The sequence below is a fragment of the Ceratotherium simum genome, chromosome 33 (genome assembly GCF_057802395.1).
Source record: "Ceratotherium simum simum isolate JZ-2026a chromosome 33, ASM5780239v1, whole genome shotgun sequence".
NCBI classification, from domain to species: domain Eukaryota; kingdom Metazoa; phylum Chordata; class Mammalia; order Perissodactyla; family Rhinocerotidae; genus Ceratotherium; species Ceratotherium simum.
Window position 1 is genome coordinate 5480352 of NC_141932.1, and position 16377 is coordinate 5496728.

The 16377-nt window shown below is 41.8% G+C and overlaps 1 protein-coding gene across 1 annotated transcript; it reads left to right on the forward strand.

Annotated features, from left to right (window-relative positions):
* Positions 1–1318: 1318 nt before the first annotated feature.
* LOC101387171 (NACHT, LRR and PYD domains-containing protein 2-like) lies at positions 1319–15364 on the forward strand. The gene is made up of 7 exons (XM_014794198.2): positions 1319–2781; positions 4058–4228; positions 6620–6790; positions 8525–8695; positions 9013–9183; positions 11180–11347; positions 15036–15364. Exons 1-7 carry the CDS (start codon positions 1334–1336, stop codon positions 15337–15339), a joined length of 2604 nt encoding a protein of 867 aa, XP_014649684.2. The 5' UTR covers positions 1319–1333; the 3' UTR covers positions 15340–15364.
* The last annotated feature ends 1013 nt before the right edge of the window (positions 15365–16377 follow it).

Consider the following 16377-nt stretch of genomic DNA (forward strand, 5'->3'; position numbering starts at 1 on the left):
GACAAGGGTAAGGCAAGTAAGTGTCATCTTAAATTTTATTCTCTGGGCTCCTCTTTAGTTTCATCCTCGTCTGGACCCTCATCTTTATCTTGCAGTGTAAGTCTTCCAACTCCTGTTTTCTGCAAGTGGTCTTGATATTTTAGATCTTTGAATTTCCATGTAAACTTTAAACTTAGCTCATCAGATACCCAAACCTGCTGGCATATTGCAAGGGATTTCTAAATTGTTCTAAATTTGGAAAGAACGGATATTATAATACAGAATCTTCCAACCCACGAATGTTACTTCTCCATTTAGTGAGGATCTCTTTGATATTGTTCACAAACTTGTAACTCTTAGGGGAGAGACCTGACACACGATTTTAGACTTCTTCTTAGGTATTTGGTGTATATGTGTATCGCTTTTCCTGTAGCATATGGACTTGACAGATTCAATCACTTCTAACAGTGTATCTGTTCTTTTGGCTTCTCTTACATCACAGCTTGCTCAAAGTGGATGATCCAAGAAAGCAATATAGACTTAATGATAGACTCTCTATGAAGCTCAAACATTATGCTAAGCGAAGGAAGCCAGACACAAAAAGCCACAGATTTTATGATTCTGTTTATGTGAAATGTCCAAAATAGATAAATCCAGAATTTATCCAGAGAGAATACAGGTTAGTGGTTTCCAGAGGCTGGGGAAGGGGGAAATGGGGAGTGAGAGCTTAATGGGCATGGGGCTTCCATCTGGGGTGATGAGAGTCTTGGAACCAGATAGTGGTGACGGTTGCACAACACTGTGAATGTTTTCAACACCACTGAATTGTACACTTTAAAATAGTTAAAATTTTTATGTGTATTTTACCATAATAAAAATAAAACAGACTTGAATACTTGAAGTTCACTTTATCTACAATAATGTCTCATCTAGGAAGTATAAATAACCCTGTGGTCAAGTTTTCACTCACAGGTATTTTACAAAGTGCACACAAGTGCAAAGAACAGATAACCCAAAGCCAGGGGAGGCAGAAGAGGACTTGGAGGTTGGAAAAGCCAGGTGGATAAATACTGTCTCATAGTCACACAGTTGGTGTTTGGTAGATAATTTGCCTCTTGGTATTCCTCATTTCTGGTCCTTTGCAAATTATATTTTCCAGGTGACTATAATTTGAACCCCAACTTTCTCCCATTGCATAACACTACAGGTGAAGAGGAGAGAGAGAAACACAATGGAGAAATTTTCTTCTATCTGGAAGAATACATCTTGGCCAGGAGATGGTGATGATTTTCACTACATCACCCAGAGAAGCCAAAAGTTCACATTCTTGAATCACCAAATATCCACACAGCTAATGCCCCTTACAGTGGTGCTGCATGGTCCTGCGGGTGTTGGGAAAACCACACTGGCCAAAAAGTGGATGCTGGACTGGACACAGGACCACATCATGATGACATTCAATTCCACTTTCTATCTCAGCTGCAAGGAGCTCAACCACAAGGGGGCGTGCACTTTTGCAGAGCTGATATCCGAGAGCTGGCCAGATTTGCAGGATGCCATTCCAGAGATCCTAGCCCAAGCGCAGAAGATCCTGTTCATCATCGATGGTTTTGACGAGCTGAGAGTCCCCCCGGGGGCACTCATCCATGACATATGTGGCGACTGGCGGAAGCAGAAGCCGGTGCCCATCCTCCTGGGGAGTTTGCTGAAGAGAAAAATGTTACCCAAGGCCACTTTACTGATCACCACTCGACCGGGGGCCCTGAGAGAGCTCCGGCTCTTGGTTGAACAGCCACTCTTCATAGAAATCGAAGGGTTCTTAGAGCTGGACAGGAAGGCGTATTTCTTGAAACACTTTGCAGAGGAGGCTCAAGCACTGCGAGCCTTTGACTCGATGAGGAGCAACGCAGCTTTGTTCCACATGGGCGCGGCCCCCGCCGTGTGCTGGATCGTCTGCACTTGTCTGCGACTGCAGATGGAGAAGGGGGAAGACCCCGCCCCGACTTGCCAGACCACCACGTCACTGTTCCTGCGTTTCCTGTGCAGCCAGTTCACGCCAGCTCCCGGCAGCTGCCCCAGTCAGGGCCTCCAAGCTCCAGTGGAGGCCCTGTGTCTCCTGGCTGCTGAGGGCGTCTGGACACAGACGTCTGTGTTTGATGGAGAAGACCTCGAGAGACTTGGGGTAAAGGAGTCTGCCCTCCATCCTTTCCTGGACAGGAATATCCTCCAGAAGGGCAAAGACTGTGAGGGCTGCTACTCCTTCATCCACCTCAGTGTCCAGCAGTTTCTTGCTGCCTTGTTCTATGTCCTGGAGAGAGAGGAGGAGGAGGAAGATGGGGATAGCCACGGGTGGGACATTGGGGATGTGCAGAAGCTGCTCTCCAAGGAAGAAAGACTAAAGAACCCCACCCTGGCCCATGTGGGGCACTTCTTATTTGGCCTTTTGAATGAAAAGAGAGCCAGGGAGCTGGAGACAACTTTTGGCTGCCGAGTGTCCTTGGAGGTCAAGCAGGAATTGCTGGAATGCAGAATCAAGTCCAATGAGGGTAAACCCTTCTCCTCAGCGATGGACATGAAGGAGTTTTTGTACTGTCTCTACGAATCTCAGGAGGAGCAGCTTGTGAAGGATGCAATGACCGGCATCAAGGAAATTTCCATTCACTTGACCAATACATTTGAAATGATGCAGTCTTCTTTCTGCCTTAAACATTGTGAAAACTTGCAGAAAATTTCGCTGCAGGTAGAAAAGGGGCTATTCCTGGAGAATGATACAGCATCGGAATCAGACACTTGGGTTGAGAGGTAAGAACTCTGATTTTTTACTCTAAAGCTCTGCCATCTTCAGCCTCATCTCATGCTCCATTAAGAAGAAGACAGTCTCCTGTGCCCTGTGGCTTAGGGTCAGAATTTTATTCTTGCTGGAATTTGTTCCTGCTGGCTCACCATTTTAGATGGGAACACGATCTTCAGATTAGGAATGGGGGCTTGGAGCCTTACTTTATTTTAGTCTTATAGTGTTCGCATGGGGAATGGGTTCCAGATATCTCTAGACACTCTTGACATTTCATATATTTTCCCTCCCTACCATTTTTTTTTGACTATAATCAACATGTTGTATATCACATCCCCAGAACTTATTTATCTTATAACTGGGAGTTTGTACCTTTTGACCCCCTTCACCCATTTCACCCAACCTCTGCCTCTGGCAACCAGCAATCGGTTCTGTTTCTATGAATTCTTCCGTGTTTTTGTAGATTTCCACATATGAGAAAACATACGGTATTTGTCTTTCTCTGTCTTATTTATCTCACTTAGCATAATGGCCTCAAGGTCCATCCATCTCCCAAATGGCAGGATTTCCTTCCTTAAGGCTGAATAATATTCCATTGGTATACATATACTACACCTTCTTTATCCATTCATCCGTTGATGAACACTTCATTTGTTTCCATGCCTTGAATATTGTATATAATGCTGCAATGAACATGAGGATGCAGATAACTTTCCAAATTAGTGATTTCATTTTCTTCAGACAAATACTGAGAAGTGGGGTTGCTGGGTCATGTGGCAGTTCTGTTTTTAATTTTTCGAGGAACCTCTATACTGTTTTCCATAGTGGTTGCACCAAATTATATTCCCACCAACAGTGCACAAGGGTTCCCTTTTCTCTACGTCCTTGCCAGCATTTGTTATCTCTTGTCTTTTTGATAATAGCCATTCTAACAGGTGTGAAATGGTATCTCATTGTGGTTTTGATTTGCATTTCCCTGATGATTAGTGATATTGAACATCTTTTCATGTACCTGTTGGCCATTTGTATGTCTTTTTTGGAAAAATGTTTAATCAGTTCCTCTGCCCATTTTTTAATCAGATTTTTTTTCCTATTGAGTTGTATGAATTCTTTATATATTTTGGGTATTAATCCCTTATCAGATATGTGGTTTGCAAATATTTCCTCCCATTCTGTAGGTTGCCTTTTCATTTTTTTGGTGGTTTCCTCTGCAGTAAAGCCTACTGATTCCTGTTACTTTTCCATGCATACTCTGCATATGTGCTTTTGTCTATCACTTCCTCCTAGGTCACAGCGCGACCATCGCTCTCTCCATCTCTGGACAGATCTCTGCTCTGTATTCAGTTCAAACAAGAACCTGAGCTTTCTGGACGTGAGTCAAAGCTTCCTGAGTCACTCCTCAGTGAGGATTCTGTGTGAGCAGATAACCCACGTCACCTGTCCTCTCCAGAAAGTGGTGTGAGTAGAAGCTAGTCCTGTGATGGTGATCCCCAGGCATTTTTAAGGTGGGAGCAGTTTTTGAATGCCCTACCAGGTTCTGACCAGCTAGGTGCTCAGAACACAAAGAAATTAAATGATTCTTATCCTTAAGCATGTCTAGCAGGAGAGTAATGTATTACATTGAGTCATTTTCATGTAATTTTACCAAGATTTTGGATGCTGGCAAACATCCACTGTGGAGCAGACTTGGATCATAGGACAGGAAGTCGTTTTCATGAAATTTGGCCAAGAGTTTAGATGTTTCTCTATACTTGCTATGAGTGTATTTGAAACTCAGTCTACAGGAAATATAGGCACAGGCATGTTGTCAGAAGGAGACCTAGGTGGGAATACTTCAGAGAGAAAAATTTAAAATACATGAATAAGGATGTTGGTAAGGCAATGATGAGCTTGTAACTTGTGTGTAGGATGGGACTGAGAAATGAGTCTGAGTAAGGGAGGTTGTGGCAGATGCAAATCATGATGTGAACCACCTGGGCAAGTGACTTCTAGGGCATCCTTTTAAACCAACTCATGTTCAAGGGATAAACTTTATCAGCTCTGTTCAAAATTACACACAGATATGTTGCTGGAACTTTTCCACAAACTGGCATGCATTAGACATCTTCATTAAGCCACTGCAAATGTAGTGCTATTTACTTGGAACAAACAGCTACGCCAAACATCAATTGACCATACCTGCTGATGTCAGGTGACAAGCTGAGATAGCTTGCTTATCTCAGAATGCCATAGAACTGTGTGCACAAAGCAACACAATCTAACAATAGGCTGTTGCTGTCAAAGATGACAATTTCTTCTGTATGGACTTGAAAAGTTTACATTGCTCTGGTTTTTGAGGCGCTACATGAGAGAACAAAAATGAGAATGTACTTCTAACTCCACCAAGTTAAGGACAGTTTAAGCAGAGGCTCTGAACAGATGGCAGCCCTCCTTATCCTGGAATTCTCTGTGCTGAAATTTAATTTTGAAGCTTCTTTTGGATGAGCCACAGGGAACGTTCACTATCTAAAAATGAAGGCTCAATGGTTGTAAAACCAATTGTGAGTTTAGGGAGAAGAGTGTTTCACAATGTGGGGGTGGATTGCCTGGTTTGGAGGGTTTGGAGGTGCTAGATAAAGATAGGTTAAGAAGCTCTAAAAATTCGATCCAAAGTGAATATCTGAAATAAGAGTGCAGAAGAGACAGTAAGGCAGCTGTTGATTGTGTCTCAAATTAAGGTGGATTAAGCATGCTTTTAAAAGAATCCCTTAAAAAAATCCTTTCCAGGGGCCGGCCCCGTGGCGTAGCGGTTAAGTGCGCGTGCTCCACTGCTGGCGGCCCGGGGTTCAGATCCCGTGTGCGCACGAACGCACCGCTTGTCAGGCCATGCTGTGGCGGTGTCCCACATAAAGTGGAGAAAGATGGGCACGGATGTTAGCTCAGGGCCAGTCTTCCTTAGCATAAAGAGGAGGATTGGCATGGATGTTAGCTCCAAGCTGATCTTCCTCACACACACACAAAAGTCCTTTCCCCAGTTATTTCCTACCATGTACACAGGAAAACTCAGGAGCTGGTTCATTATCGCATAACATGAGGTTGATTAACTTTTATTCTGAAGAAGGTGGTGCAGTCAGGTGCTAGGAAAATCATATATATGTTTTTAATGCTGAATTGTTTCTTGAAGCCCAGAGTTTGATTAGAGAAAATTCATGTTATATTCCACTGAAGGTATATTTTAATCTAAGGTATATTTAATGTTAAGATATATTTAAATATTTTAATTTAAAATTCCACAATCATGCTAGATGACGGGAAATAAAAGGCAAACAACTCTTAATGGCCCATACCATCAAGGAGTCTGTAATTTATTTGCTAACTTATGAACCATAAGTTACTGTAGCCTAAATGAAAACTGCTTTGTGGAAATGCAAATGACTACATGGGGATATAGTAAGAAGTGATTTCTTCTTAGTAGGAAAAGAGGGAGGGGGGAGAAGTATGGGAGCTGAGTGTTGAAGGAAATAAAGGATATGATATGAAAAATAAGGATAGGGATATTCCATCTGAAGAGCAGCGTGAGCAAAGACGAGCCCTTCACCGTCCGATTCCATCTTCCCTCCCATCAGCATATACTATTTCCACTGGTAGTCACTCCTTTTTTCTCCTTCCAGCTACCACTCCACTGACTTGTCCTTGAAGTCAGCTTACCAGATCATCTCTTCCTCTCTATCTCCCCCTTACCAGACCGTCTCCCCCTCCTCATCTCCATGTCACATGAACACCTTGTGATATCTCATCTCACTGTCTGTTCTCAGCACCAACCATCTATAGCACACCCAAAGTGGAATCGCTTCTTTTCATCTTTCCTAGGATTAAAAACATCTCCCCTGCTGATGCTTATCGGGACTTGTGTCTGGCTTTCATTGGTAAGAAGACTCTGACACACCTGATCCTGGAAGGCGATGTCCACGGTGACAAGATGCTGCTGCTGCTGTTGTGTGAGACCCTGAAACACTCAAGATGTAATCTGCAGTATCTGAGGTAGATCTCATGGTCATTGCTGCTCTCAGCATCAAAAGGATGCTGTAAGCTACGCTATGCTGCTGGGTGAACTAGAAGGAAAATGGTAGCCACTCTGAATGGATGCCATGCCATGCCATATTCTCAAATAGAACCTGGATGGGGTTTTAGCCTCTATTCTTTCCCCAGCCAGCTTGCCTTAATGCATTGAATAACGAGCCTTGAATGCAGAGAAACACCCAGAATTTTGTCATTCTCTAGCTTAGGGACATGACGTTTCAGACTGCATGTTGCCTACCTGTTGTGATTCAGAGTAGCCATCAACCTTAAGTGACCACTCAGTAACACTGTGGAAGCATCAAGTGTCCTGGTTCCTTGTAGCTCACTGGTTTGAGAGATTCCTCGGTGAGCTCTCCTAATGAGTGCTTTGATTATCATTGCTGTCTTTAGGGTGCCATTTTCCCCCCTCGACTTAGTTGAGCAGCAACCTGAGGTACTGGTTAGCAGCACAGGTTTTTGGATTTGGAAATGAGCTGAAATCCTTGCTCTGACATTTATGACCCTTATGATCTTGAGCTGTTTCCTCATTCATAAAATCGGGTTTTGAGGACTGACTGAAACGTGGGATGTGAACTGCTTTGCATAGGGACCAGGCAATAATGGGAGCTCTAACCATTATTGACGATTTCTGATGGTGCTGTTTTTCATTTAATTAGAAAAAATATCTGTTGCTCTAAAGTTCTGATGAATGATGTTTATGAATGGATACATTGAGGCTCCAAAGTGACAAATGGCTGATACAGAATCTCCTATTTACGCTCACTTGATTTGAGACCCTTCACATTCCACTTTGTATTCTAATTACTTAGGTAAACTTATAATGTCCTTGTTATAGGTTAAGCTCCAAGGGAATAAAGGTACTAATTTTAAGAACTTCAGTTTTACTTATGAATACATTATAATAGGCACAGTACATGGATTGATTATATCCTTCATTTTCTTGACATAAAGGTATTATCTCTCCTCAAAGTACAGATTGGGGGAGAAAAGAATATTACAAAGGTTAAGTAACTTCCAAAGATTTTGAAGATATTAAGAGGCAGAGCCATGATGCAAACAAGCTTGTCCTAGAGTTGTGCACTTGAATCTGTGTTTACAAGAGCAGCTGGGTCTCAGAGACAAATGTAATGGACTGCTTGCTTCTGTGTTCTCTAAAACAGCTGTACCACATTCATATTCCCATCAACAGGAGTTCCCAATTGTCCCTATCCTTGCAACACTTAAACTCAACATATTTAGGATCTGGCTGCCTAAGTGTCAAATTTTCTCCTCATTTTAATTTGCATCTTTCCTAATAACCTATGAAGTTGAACTTTTTGAGTATTGGGCACTTTTTTTTCCCCTATGGAATCACATATTTAATTCTAAGTGGAATTCAAACAGACTCAGGTGGAAGAAAGTGATCAGATAAAAAGTGGGCTTTGAGAAATAGCAGACCATGTTGGTGCAACTTCACACAGATTGTATTACAGATATTTTCCTCATAGAGATGAGGCTGGATGTTGATCAAATGGCCATGGGGGTATTTGAAGAAGCAAAGGAGATCAACTCTCTCCAATAGTTCAGGCCAAGGTTGGACACATATTGGAGTAGAATGAGATGGAAATCAAGGATGCAGTTTTCAGGGAAGCATAATAAACTGATGTAGTCTCTCTGTCCTCCCAGAAGAATGACTTGCCCCCATTTATCCCTCAGGTTGGGATCTTGTTCTGATACCACTAAGCAGCGGGATGATTTATCCTCGGGCCTCAAAATCAACCAGTCCCTGAGATGCCTGGACCTCACAGCCAGTGAGCTCCTGGATGAGGGCGTCAAATTGCTGTGTACAACTCTGAGACACCCAAGGTGTTTCCTGCAGAAGTTGTCGTAAGTTCCTCATCTGCTCCCATGGGGCATCTCTGTTTTAGGTCTGGGGCCACCTAGAGAAGAGTCATGGTAATTCCAGACTTACAGGGCAACTCACGTGGAACCTCCTACTGATGTCGACACCTGGTTCCCATATTTGGTCCCAGGCAGATGACTCATGCATATTGGTTGCTCTTCTCTCATTCCTGGTCCTTCAGGCTTTGATCACTAGCACAAGACAAGAGAGGGTGGAGAATTAACAAGAAGTGATGTCAGCCCAGAAGGTTGGACTTTGGAAATGTTCTCACCATCTTACCACTTGTGTGGTGCTTTTGCAGGTTGGAAGACTGTCACCTCACTGAAGCCTGTTGTAAGGAGCTGTCTTCTACTTTGATTGTCAACCAGAGGCTGACACACCTGTGCTTGGCCAACAACAACCTTGGGGATGGCGGGGTGAAACTTCTATGTGAGGGCTTGAGTTACCCCGAATGTCAGCTACAGACTCTTGTGTAAGTTCCTCCTGGCTGTGTGTGTGTGTACGTGTATGTGCGCACACATACTTAGATTCAAGTAAGACAGGTATGAGAGCACTTAATAAGTCTACTTGAATGAAACCGGCAAGACCATTGTATGAGCTTGGGAAAGACCAGGTAGAAATGGATACTAATATTTGCATGTCTTTCAGAGCAGGTTTTACTTTCTGCCTCTTCCTATTCTGGGAATTTGGGATGGGAGACTGGTCCTCAGGTCTGAATTTTTGTGTATATTCTTAAAGTTCACATGACATACTTATTCCTGCCATTGGGAATGGATTGTGTTATATGTTAGGGTTAAACACATTTTTTTTTTTTATCCTGCAAAGGGCCAGATGGTCAATATTTCTGTGGGCCATATCATCTCTTTTGCAATTATTCAACTCTGCCGTTGTCAGTGTGAACTTGTAAAGGAACTAGTGTGGCTGTGTTCTAATAAAACTTTATTTATAAAAAACAGGTGGTGGGCTGGATTTGACCCATGGGCTATAGTTTGTTGACCCTTGTTACCTGGGAACAGGCCCAGCACAAACTACCTGTCCCTGTTAGAATCATAGTTAGGGTAACATTCAAGAAATTGTGTGCAGTTGGAGACCTATTTCTGTTCAGCAATTCTGTCTGGTTTTGATTTCTCTGGGGCTCTTGCTCTCCTATACAACTACCATCTGCTAGTTAGCCCTGTGGCTTCTAGCTGGTCCTAGAAACTCTGTCTTAACCTAGGATATACCTTAATCTAGACATGCCCCAATCGTTTAAGACTGAAAAGGAAAAACAGGTATTCAGTGTATAGCAGCAGATAGAGAAAAGGAAAAAGATCACATCTCTACCTAAATGGTATTCATTAGAAGAGTGTAAAATATCATATATGATGTTGCTATGTAGACAACCCTATCTTAAATTTGGAATTGATTTAGGCATCTAAACAACAAAAAACGTCGGCTTGTTAAGCACCTACTATGTAACAGGGACTCGACTAAATTTTATAAGAATCATCTTTTTAATCCTTACAACTACATGTGATAGTTACCTTTATTTCACTTTTACTAATTGAAAAACTGAAGCTTAGATCCTTAGCTTGTATGGTCATTTCCTGCATAGTAGGTATGAAGCCGCCTCTATAAACTGAGTTGTCAACGATCATTGCTTTATACATAAGGTCAATGTTGGACCAAGCCTCCATTTTGTAGACTGTCTACACTTAATTTTAGACTTTGTTTTAGGCCCCCTCCCCAAACTCACCAGGTTTAAGTATGATTTTAGGATTTCAAATAATACAAAACCTCTTTTGGGCCAGTTATCATCCGTCTGCTCTTTGTCGTGTCGCTTCGGGTTCTGCAGACTCTGTTGCTATTATGCCATACTTGGGGCACAAGGCTGTTAGGGTTGATTGCAGATCCACCTGCCTAACTGTACCGTGTGACCATCCTTCTCTATGGCCCAGGAGGACTTGTAGAAGTCTAAGTGTGTAGTAGAATCTGCAGCATTTAAATTAGAAACACAGCCTCTAAGATATCAGGAATGTTGAGCTTTTGGTGTACCATAATTCTGCTGGGACGATTAAATCCAAGATTTGAAATAAAACATAAAAAGACAGGGAGAGGGAACCCCAATTGATCTAACCATGCACAAAATAAGCAAGGACTCAGATTCAGTCCTGGGTCTGTCTGAACTGAGAGGCTGAAGTCTTGACCTATACAATATTCTGACCTTCTAGGAAAACCTGTATCTTTGCAGATGTGTGTCTGTTTCTCCACTATAAAATGTGGCAGACAAAGGCCAGTTTAACTCTCTACCTTGGCATGGTGGAAATAATGTAATCATCATTCCATTTGTATTTTTTTTTTATATACAAGCCTGCCCAAAAGTATATGGCTCCAGGTAGAAGAAACGTGGTATTGGAAGTAACAATGACTTCAGAGGACATAAGTCACAGAGGAATAATAGACTTCTCTTCTTCTGATTGCCCTCTTAGGTTGTGGCATTGCAACATAACCAGACATGGCTGCAAACTTATCTCAAAACTTCTCCAAGGAGACTCCAGCCTAACAAACCTGGACCTGGGTCTCAATCCCATAGCTACCGGATTATGGTTTCTCTGTGAGGCTTTGAAGAAGCCAAATTGTAACCTAAAATACCTGGGGTAAGTACTTTTTATTCATTTTTAAAGTGTTTGGAAATATTTAATCTGAGATATTTTGGAATGTAGACTGCAATGGTATCACTCCTGGTCCAGTTTTAGGAGCAAACCCCTCCAGAGATTGAGTACAGGTATCTGGGTGCTTACAAAATCCTTCAGAGGGTCTGGAGGAGTGGGATATAGCTAGGGGTGGCCTCCAGTGAAGTGGATTTCAGGAATACACTGCTTCTGCTTGGATCCAGTGATCAGGACACAGTGGGCCTGCCCCAGCTCAGATGGATACTACCTCCGGGAAATGCAATGGCTCCACCAGGATGCATCACTTCTCTCTTCCAAGTCTCAGTCAAATGCATCTCATTGATGCCACCTAATTTGCAACTAGAACCTTAATGGAAACAGAATCTGGATCATGTGAATACTACCTTAGCCTTGCAGAGACAAGAAAGAACACTAGAACACACATATGGTGGTTTTGTTTTACATCTTAGCTGTACCTGGGAAACTTAAAATTCTTGATGGTCAAGCTTCTCCTAGACTGATTAAATCTAGGTGAAGTGGATCCATGCATCAATTTCTAAAGACATTTCACATGGTTCCAATATTCAGTCAAGTTTGAGCTCCCCTCTATTAGAAGTTGGAGAAGACACTGAACAAGCAAATCCACAGTATCTACCAATTGGGATTCGTCTTTCCACATCCCTGAACAAGGACCCAGAACTATAGCAAAGGCATTGAATGGGGGCATTGACATCAGAATATGGTTCAGGTACCATCTGATGTTTATTAGCTGTGACTTCTGACATTTAGTTTTTCCCTTATGGAACGGACAATTCTTCTATAGGACTCATCCTCTTAACAGGACAGTTAATGCATTAATCGAATTACTTTGTGAACGTGTCAGCCTCATTATAAAATCTTTTATATAATAAGCATGTGAATCCATGTTTGTTACCAAGTCTAGAGCATTCTCTATGACTAGCCCCCTTCCTGTCTCTCTAACCTCATCTCGTGCTTTTCTTCCCACCTTGGTGCACATCCCTCAACTAGCTTCTTTCTCAGTTCCCAGAACACACCCAATTCTTTCCCACTGCAAGGTCTTCGTTCTTACTGTTTTTGTTTCTGACAAGAGCACTCAGACCCTGCAATTTGCAGGGCTATTTAATATTTCACACTTCATCTTGGTTATTATGGGGAACAACAAACTAGTTTTGATAGTTCAGAGATCTTCTAACTATCCTATTGCAGCATGTTCTTCTCTCAATAAACCGTAGTATTGACCTGGCCAAACACCAGAACTGTAACTTTTTAAAAGTTTATTTGAGATAATTCACATAATGTAAAATGAACCATTTAAAAAAATTATTGAGGGAGCCGGCCCAGTGGCGCAAGCAGTTAAGTGTGCGCACTCCTCTGCAGTGGCCCGGGGTTCGCCGGTTCGGATCCCAGGCGCACACCGACGCACCGCTTGTTAAACCGTGCTGTGGTGGTGTCCCATATAGAGTAGAGGAAGATGGGCACGGATGTTAGCCCAGGGCCAGTCTTCTTCAGCAAAAAAGAAGAGGATTGGCATTGGATGTTAGCTCAGGGCTTGTCCTCCTCTCACACACACACACACAAAATTATTGAGGTTATTGGCTTATAACATCGTGTAACTTTCAGGTGTACACTATTATATTTCAGTTTCTGTGTAGACTGCATTGTGTTTACCACCAATAGTCTAGTTTTTATCCAACACCATACAGATGTACCGCTTTATCCCTTTTGCCCTCCTCTCACCCCCCCTTCTCTGGTAACCACTAATCTGTTCTTCTTATCTATGTGTGTGTGTTTTTATCTTCCACATATGGATGAAATCATATAGTATTTGTCTTTCTCTGTCTGGCTCATTTAGCTTAGCATAGTACCCTCAAGGTCCATTCATGTTGTTGCAAAGGGCATGATTTTATTTTATCTATTTAATGGCTGAGTACTATTCCATTGTGTGTGTGTGTGTGTGTGTATATATATGTACAATATCTTCTTTATCCATCCATCAGTTGATGGGCACGTGGGTTGCTTCCACGACTTGGCTATAGTGAATAATGCTGCAATGAACATAGGGTGCATATATCTTTTTGAATTGATTTCATGTTCTTTGGATAGACACCAAGTAGTGGAATCACTGGATTATATAGTATTTCTATTTTTAATTAAAATGAACTGTTTTAAAGTATAAAACTCAGTGGCATTTAGTATACGTACAATGTTGTGCAACCACTCCCACCATCTAGTTCTAGGACTATTTCATTATCCTAAATGGAAACTCTAGACCCATGAACAGTCACTCTCCATTCCCCTCAGCCCCTGGCAACCACAAATCTGCTTTCTGTCTCTCTGGATTTACCCGTTCTGTATATTTCATATAAATGGAGTCATACAACATGTAGTTTTTTTGTGTTGAGCTTCTTTCAGTCACTATAATATTTTCAAGGCTTATCCACATTGAAGCATGTGTAAGTACTTCCTTTCTTATATGGCTAAATAATGTCCCTTTGTATGGATATGCCACAATTTGTTAATCCATTTACTCATTGTAAATTTTATTTTAGAGTGGAATTGAATCCATTTTCTGTATCTCTGCTGCTTATCATAGTGCCCGGGGCAGCAGAAAGATGGTTAGAGATAAGTGATAAAGATGGGCAGATGCTCAAGGGCACATGGCTGAGGGGTCAGTGTGGCTTGAGTCAGCTCACTAGGCTATATGTAAGCTGGCATGAGCTGTAGCTACTCTAAATAGAGCCTCTCTCTGTCCTCCACTGGCAAAGGCATCTTTTAAAAGGAGCTCTGGGAAAAGCAGGTAAAGAATGGAGGGAATGATAACATATCATACCCTACCTAGTATCATTAACTCAACTTGCTGTAAGATCTAAAAGAAACCAATCCATCCTTCTATTCACTGACTCTAAGGCTTCTGATCTCTTACTTCTTGTGTCATCTGATACCTCACATTCAAACTCTTTTGAGGTATCTCCTAGATACCTAGACGATGACCATCTAACCCTCCACTGCTAACATTCTCTACTGCTAACACTCACCAACTCTCACACAGATTGTTGCATAATCTCTGAGCTGGTCTACCAATTTTGGTCCTTGATTTCCTGAAGTTTGTTCTCAGACCATCACCCTGAGGTACCTTTCAATTTGCAAGCTGGACCACAGCACCTTTGTTTCAAACGCTCCTCAGCTCACTGCAGATAAAATCTGAAGGTTTTAAAAATAGCCAATGAGACACTATGGGGTCCTCTGATTAGTTAAGAGCCACTCTTTGTGCCTCCCCTTAGCTTGATATTTCAGCCATATTGGCTTCCTTCCCCAGTTACCATAGTGTCTTACTCTGTAACTTCCTTTAGTTTTTTTTCATATCACCTTCCCAATGAGGAATTCACTGACCACTATAAACCTACCTAATCCTTTTCTGGCCAATTTACCCTAATCCTGTTGGTTTTGTTATAATACCATTATCTACTGTCTTTAATACAACATGTCCTGATATCTGATGTCACTAAAATAATCTCCATAAAGAAAATAATTTTTCTTTTCCATTTCTTCACTACCAGGTCCTCAGCAAGTAAGAATGTGCCTGGCGACATGGTAGGTTCTAAATAAGAACCAGCTCAATGAATGTGTGGGTTTCTGTCCTCTTTCTCAACAGGCTCTGGGGCTGTTCCATTACTCCTTTCTGTTGTCAGGACCTTGCATCTGCCCTCATCAGCAATCAGAGGCTGGAAACTCTGGACCTGGGCCAGAATATCTTGGGAAGGAATGGAATAATGATGCTCTTTGAGGCTTTAAAACAGAATGATGGCCCCTTAAAGACACTCAGGTTGAAGATCGATGAATCTAGTGTGGAAATCCAGAAGCTGTTGGAGGATGTGAAAGACAGCAATCCAAAATTGACGATTGAATGTACGGGTGCCAGAACAACAAGATCCTCGTGTTGTGACTTCCTCTCCTGAACACCCTGAGATGATTCTCCAGTAATTACACGTCTCAAAGAGGGATGATTGGATATCTCTCAGATGTCTCATTCATGAAGATCCAGAGAGTCAAATGTTAATTCCTGGGTCAAAATGTAGAATTGAGCGCTGGCTTTCACTGTCTGGTTTCTGGTAAATTCTGTACAAGACACGTACCCACTTGATGTTAAAACGTTTTATCTCTCACAAGGATATAAGGATAATAAAAGGTAAAGCACTTTGTTTGAAGCTTTACTTATTAATATGCCCAAGAGCTAACTTAGAGTAAACTTTATGCTTGACAGCCTAGGAAAAAATATTACAAATTTCGTAGATGGTTATGTTGGTTTCTTCTTTCTGTTGTAGCTCAGGTATTTCTCAGCCTAATAATTTCTCGGTAGTTGCCTGATGAGTCTACTTGATCAGTGTGGTTTGTGGCTTCCTTAATCCGTTTTATGATATTCTAACCCAGGAGTTGGTAAGCTTTTTCTGTAAAGGACCAGATAGCTAATATTTTAGGTTTTGCAGGCTGTGTGGTCTTGGTCACAACCATTCAGCTTTGCCATTGTAGTGGGAAAACAGCCATAGACAATACATAAATGAGTGGGCATGGCTGTGTTCCAATAAAACTTTATTTACAAAAGCAAGCAGTGGGCCAGATTTGGCCCATGGACCATAGTTTGCCAAACCCTCTTCTAATCTATCCTATTATTGATGAAGCACAAATATGACCACATCACTGTTCTCTTTAAACTTTCAATAATTCTCTCTCTGTGTGTATAATCCATTGCCCATGGAAAGCACAGCCTTTCTCAAAGTTATCCTCAACTTATTGCCAGTAATTCATAGAAAAGGTGGCAAAACCACTTGAACTTGCTTTTAAAAAATAAACAATTCAAAATCACTATTTAGCACTAATTCCTAGGCACTGACAAAAGTGAGTGATCTTTGTATCCTCACTCAATTTTTTCACCAAATTGAACAGGTAGGTGATGTGACTACTTTAAGGATGAGAACACTGAGATGGGGATGTTATCA

What these genes read in the sequence shown, in the direction of transcription:
- LOC101387171 (XM_014794198.2), top strand. Translation starts at nt 1,334, where the DNA reads ATGCCCCTTACAGTGGTGCTGCATGGTCCTGCGGGTGTTGGGAAAACC. An exon ending in TGTCCTCTCCAGAAAGTGGT is followed by an intron (nt 4,229 to 6,619) that starts GTGAGTAGAAGC and finishes CATCTTTCCTAG; the next exon opens with GATTAAAAACATCTCCCCTG. An exon ending in TGTAATCTGCAGTATCTGAG is followed by an intron (nt 6,791 to 8,524) that starts GTAGATCTCATG and finishes TTTATCCCTCAG; the next exon opens with GTTGGGATCTTGTTCTGATA.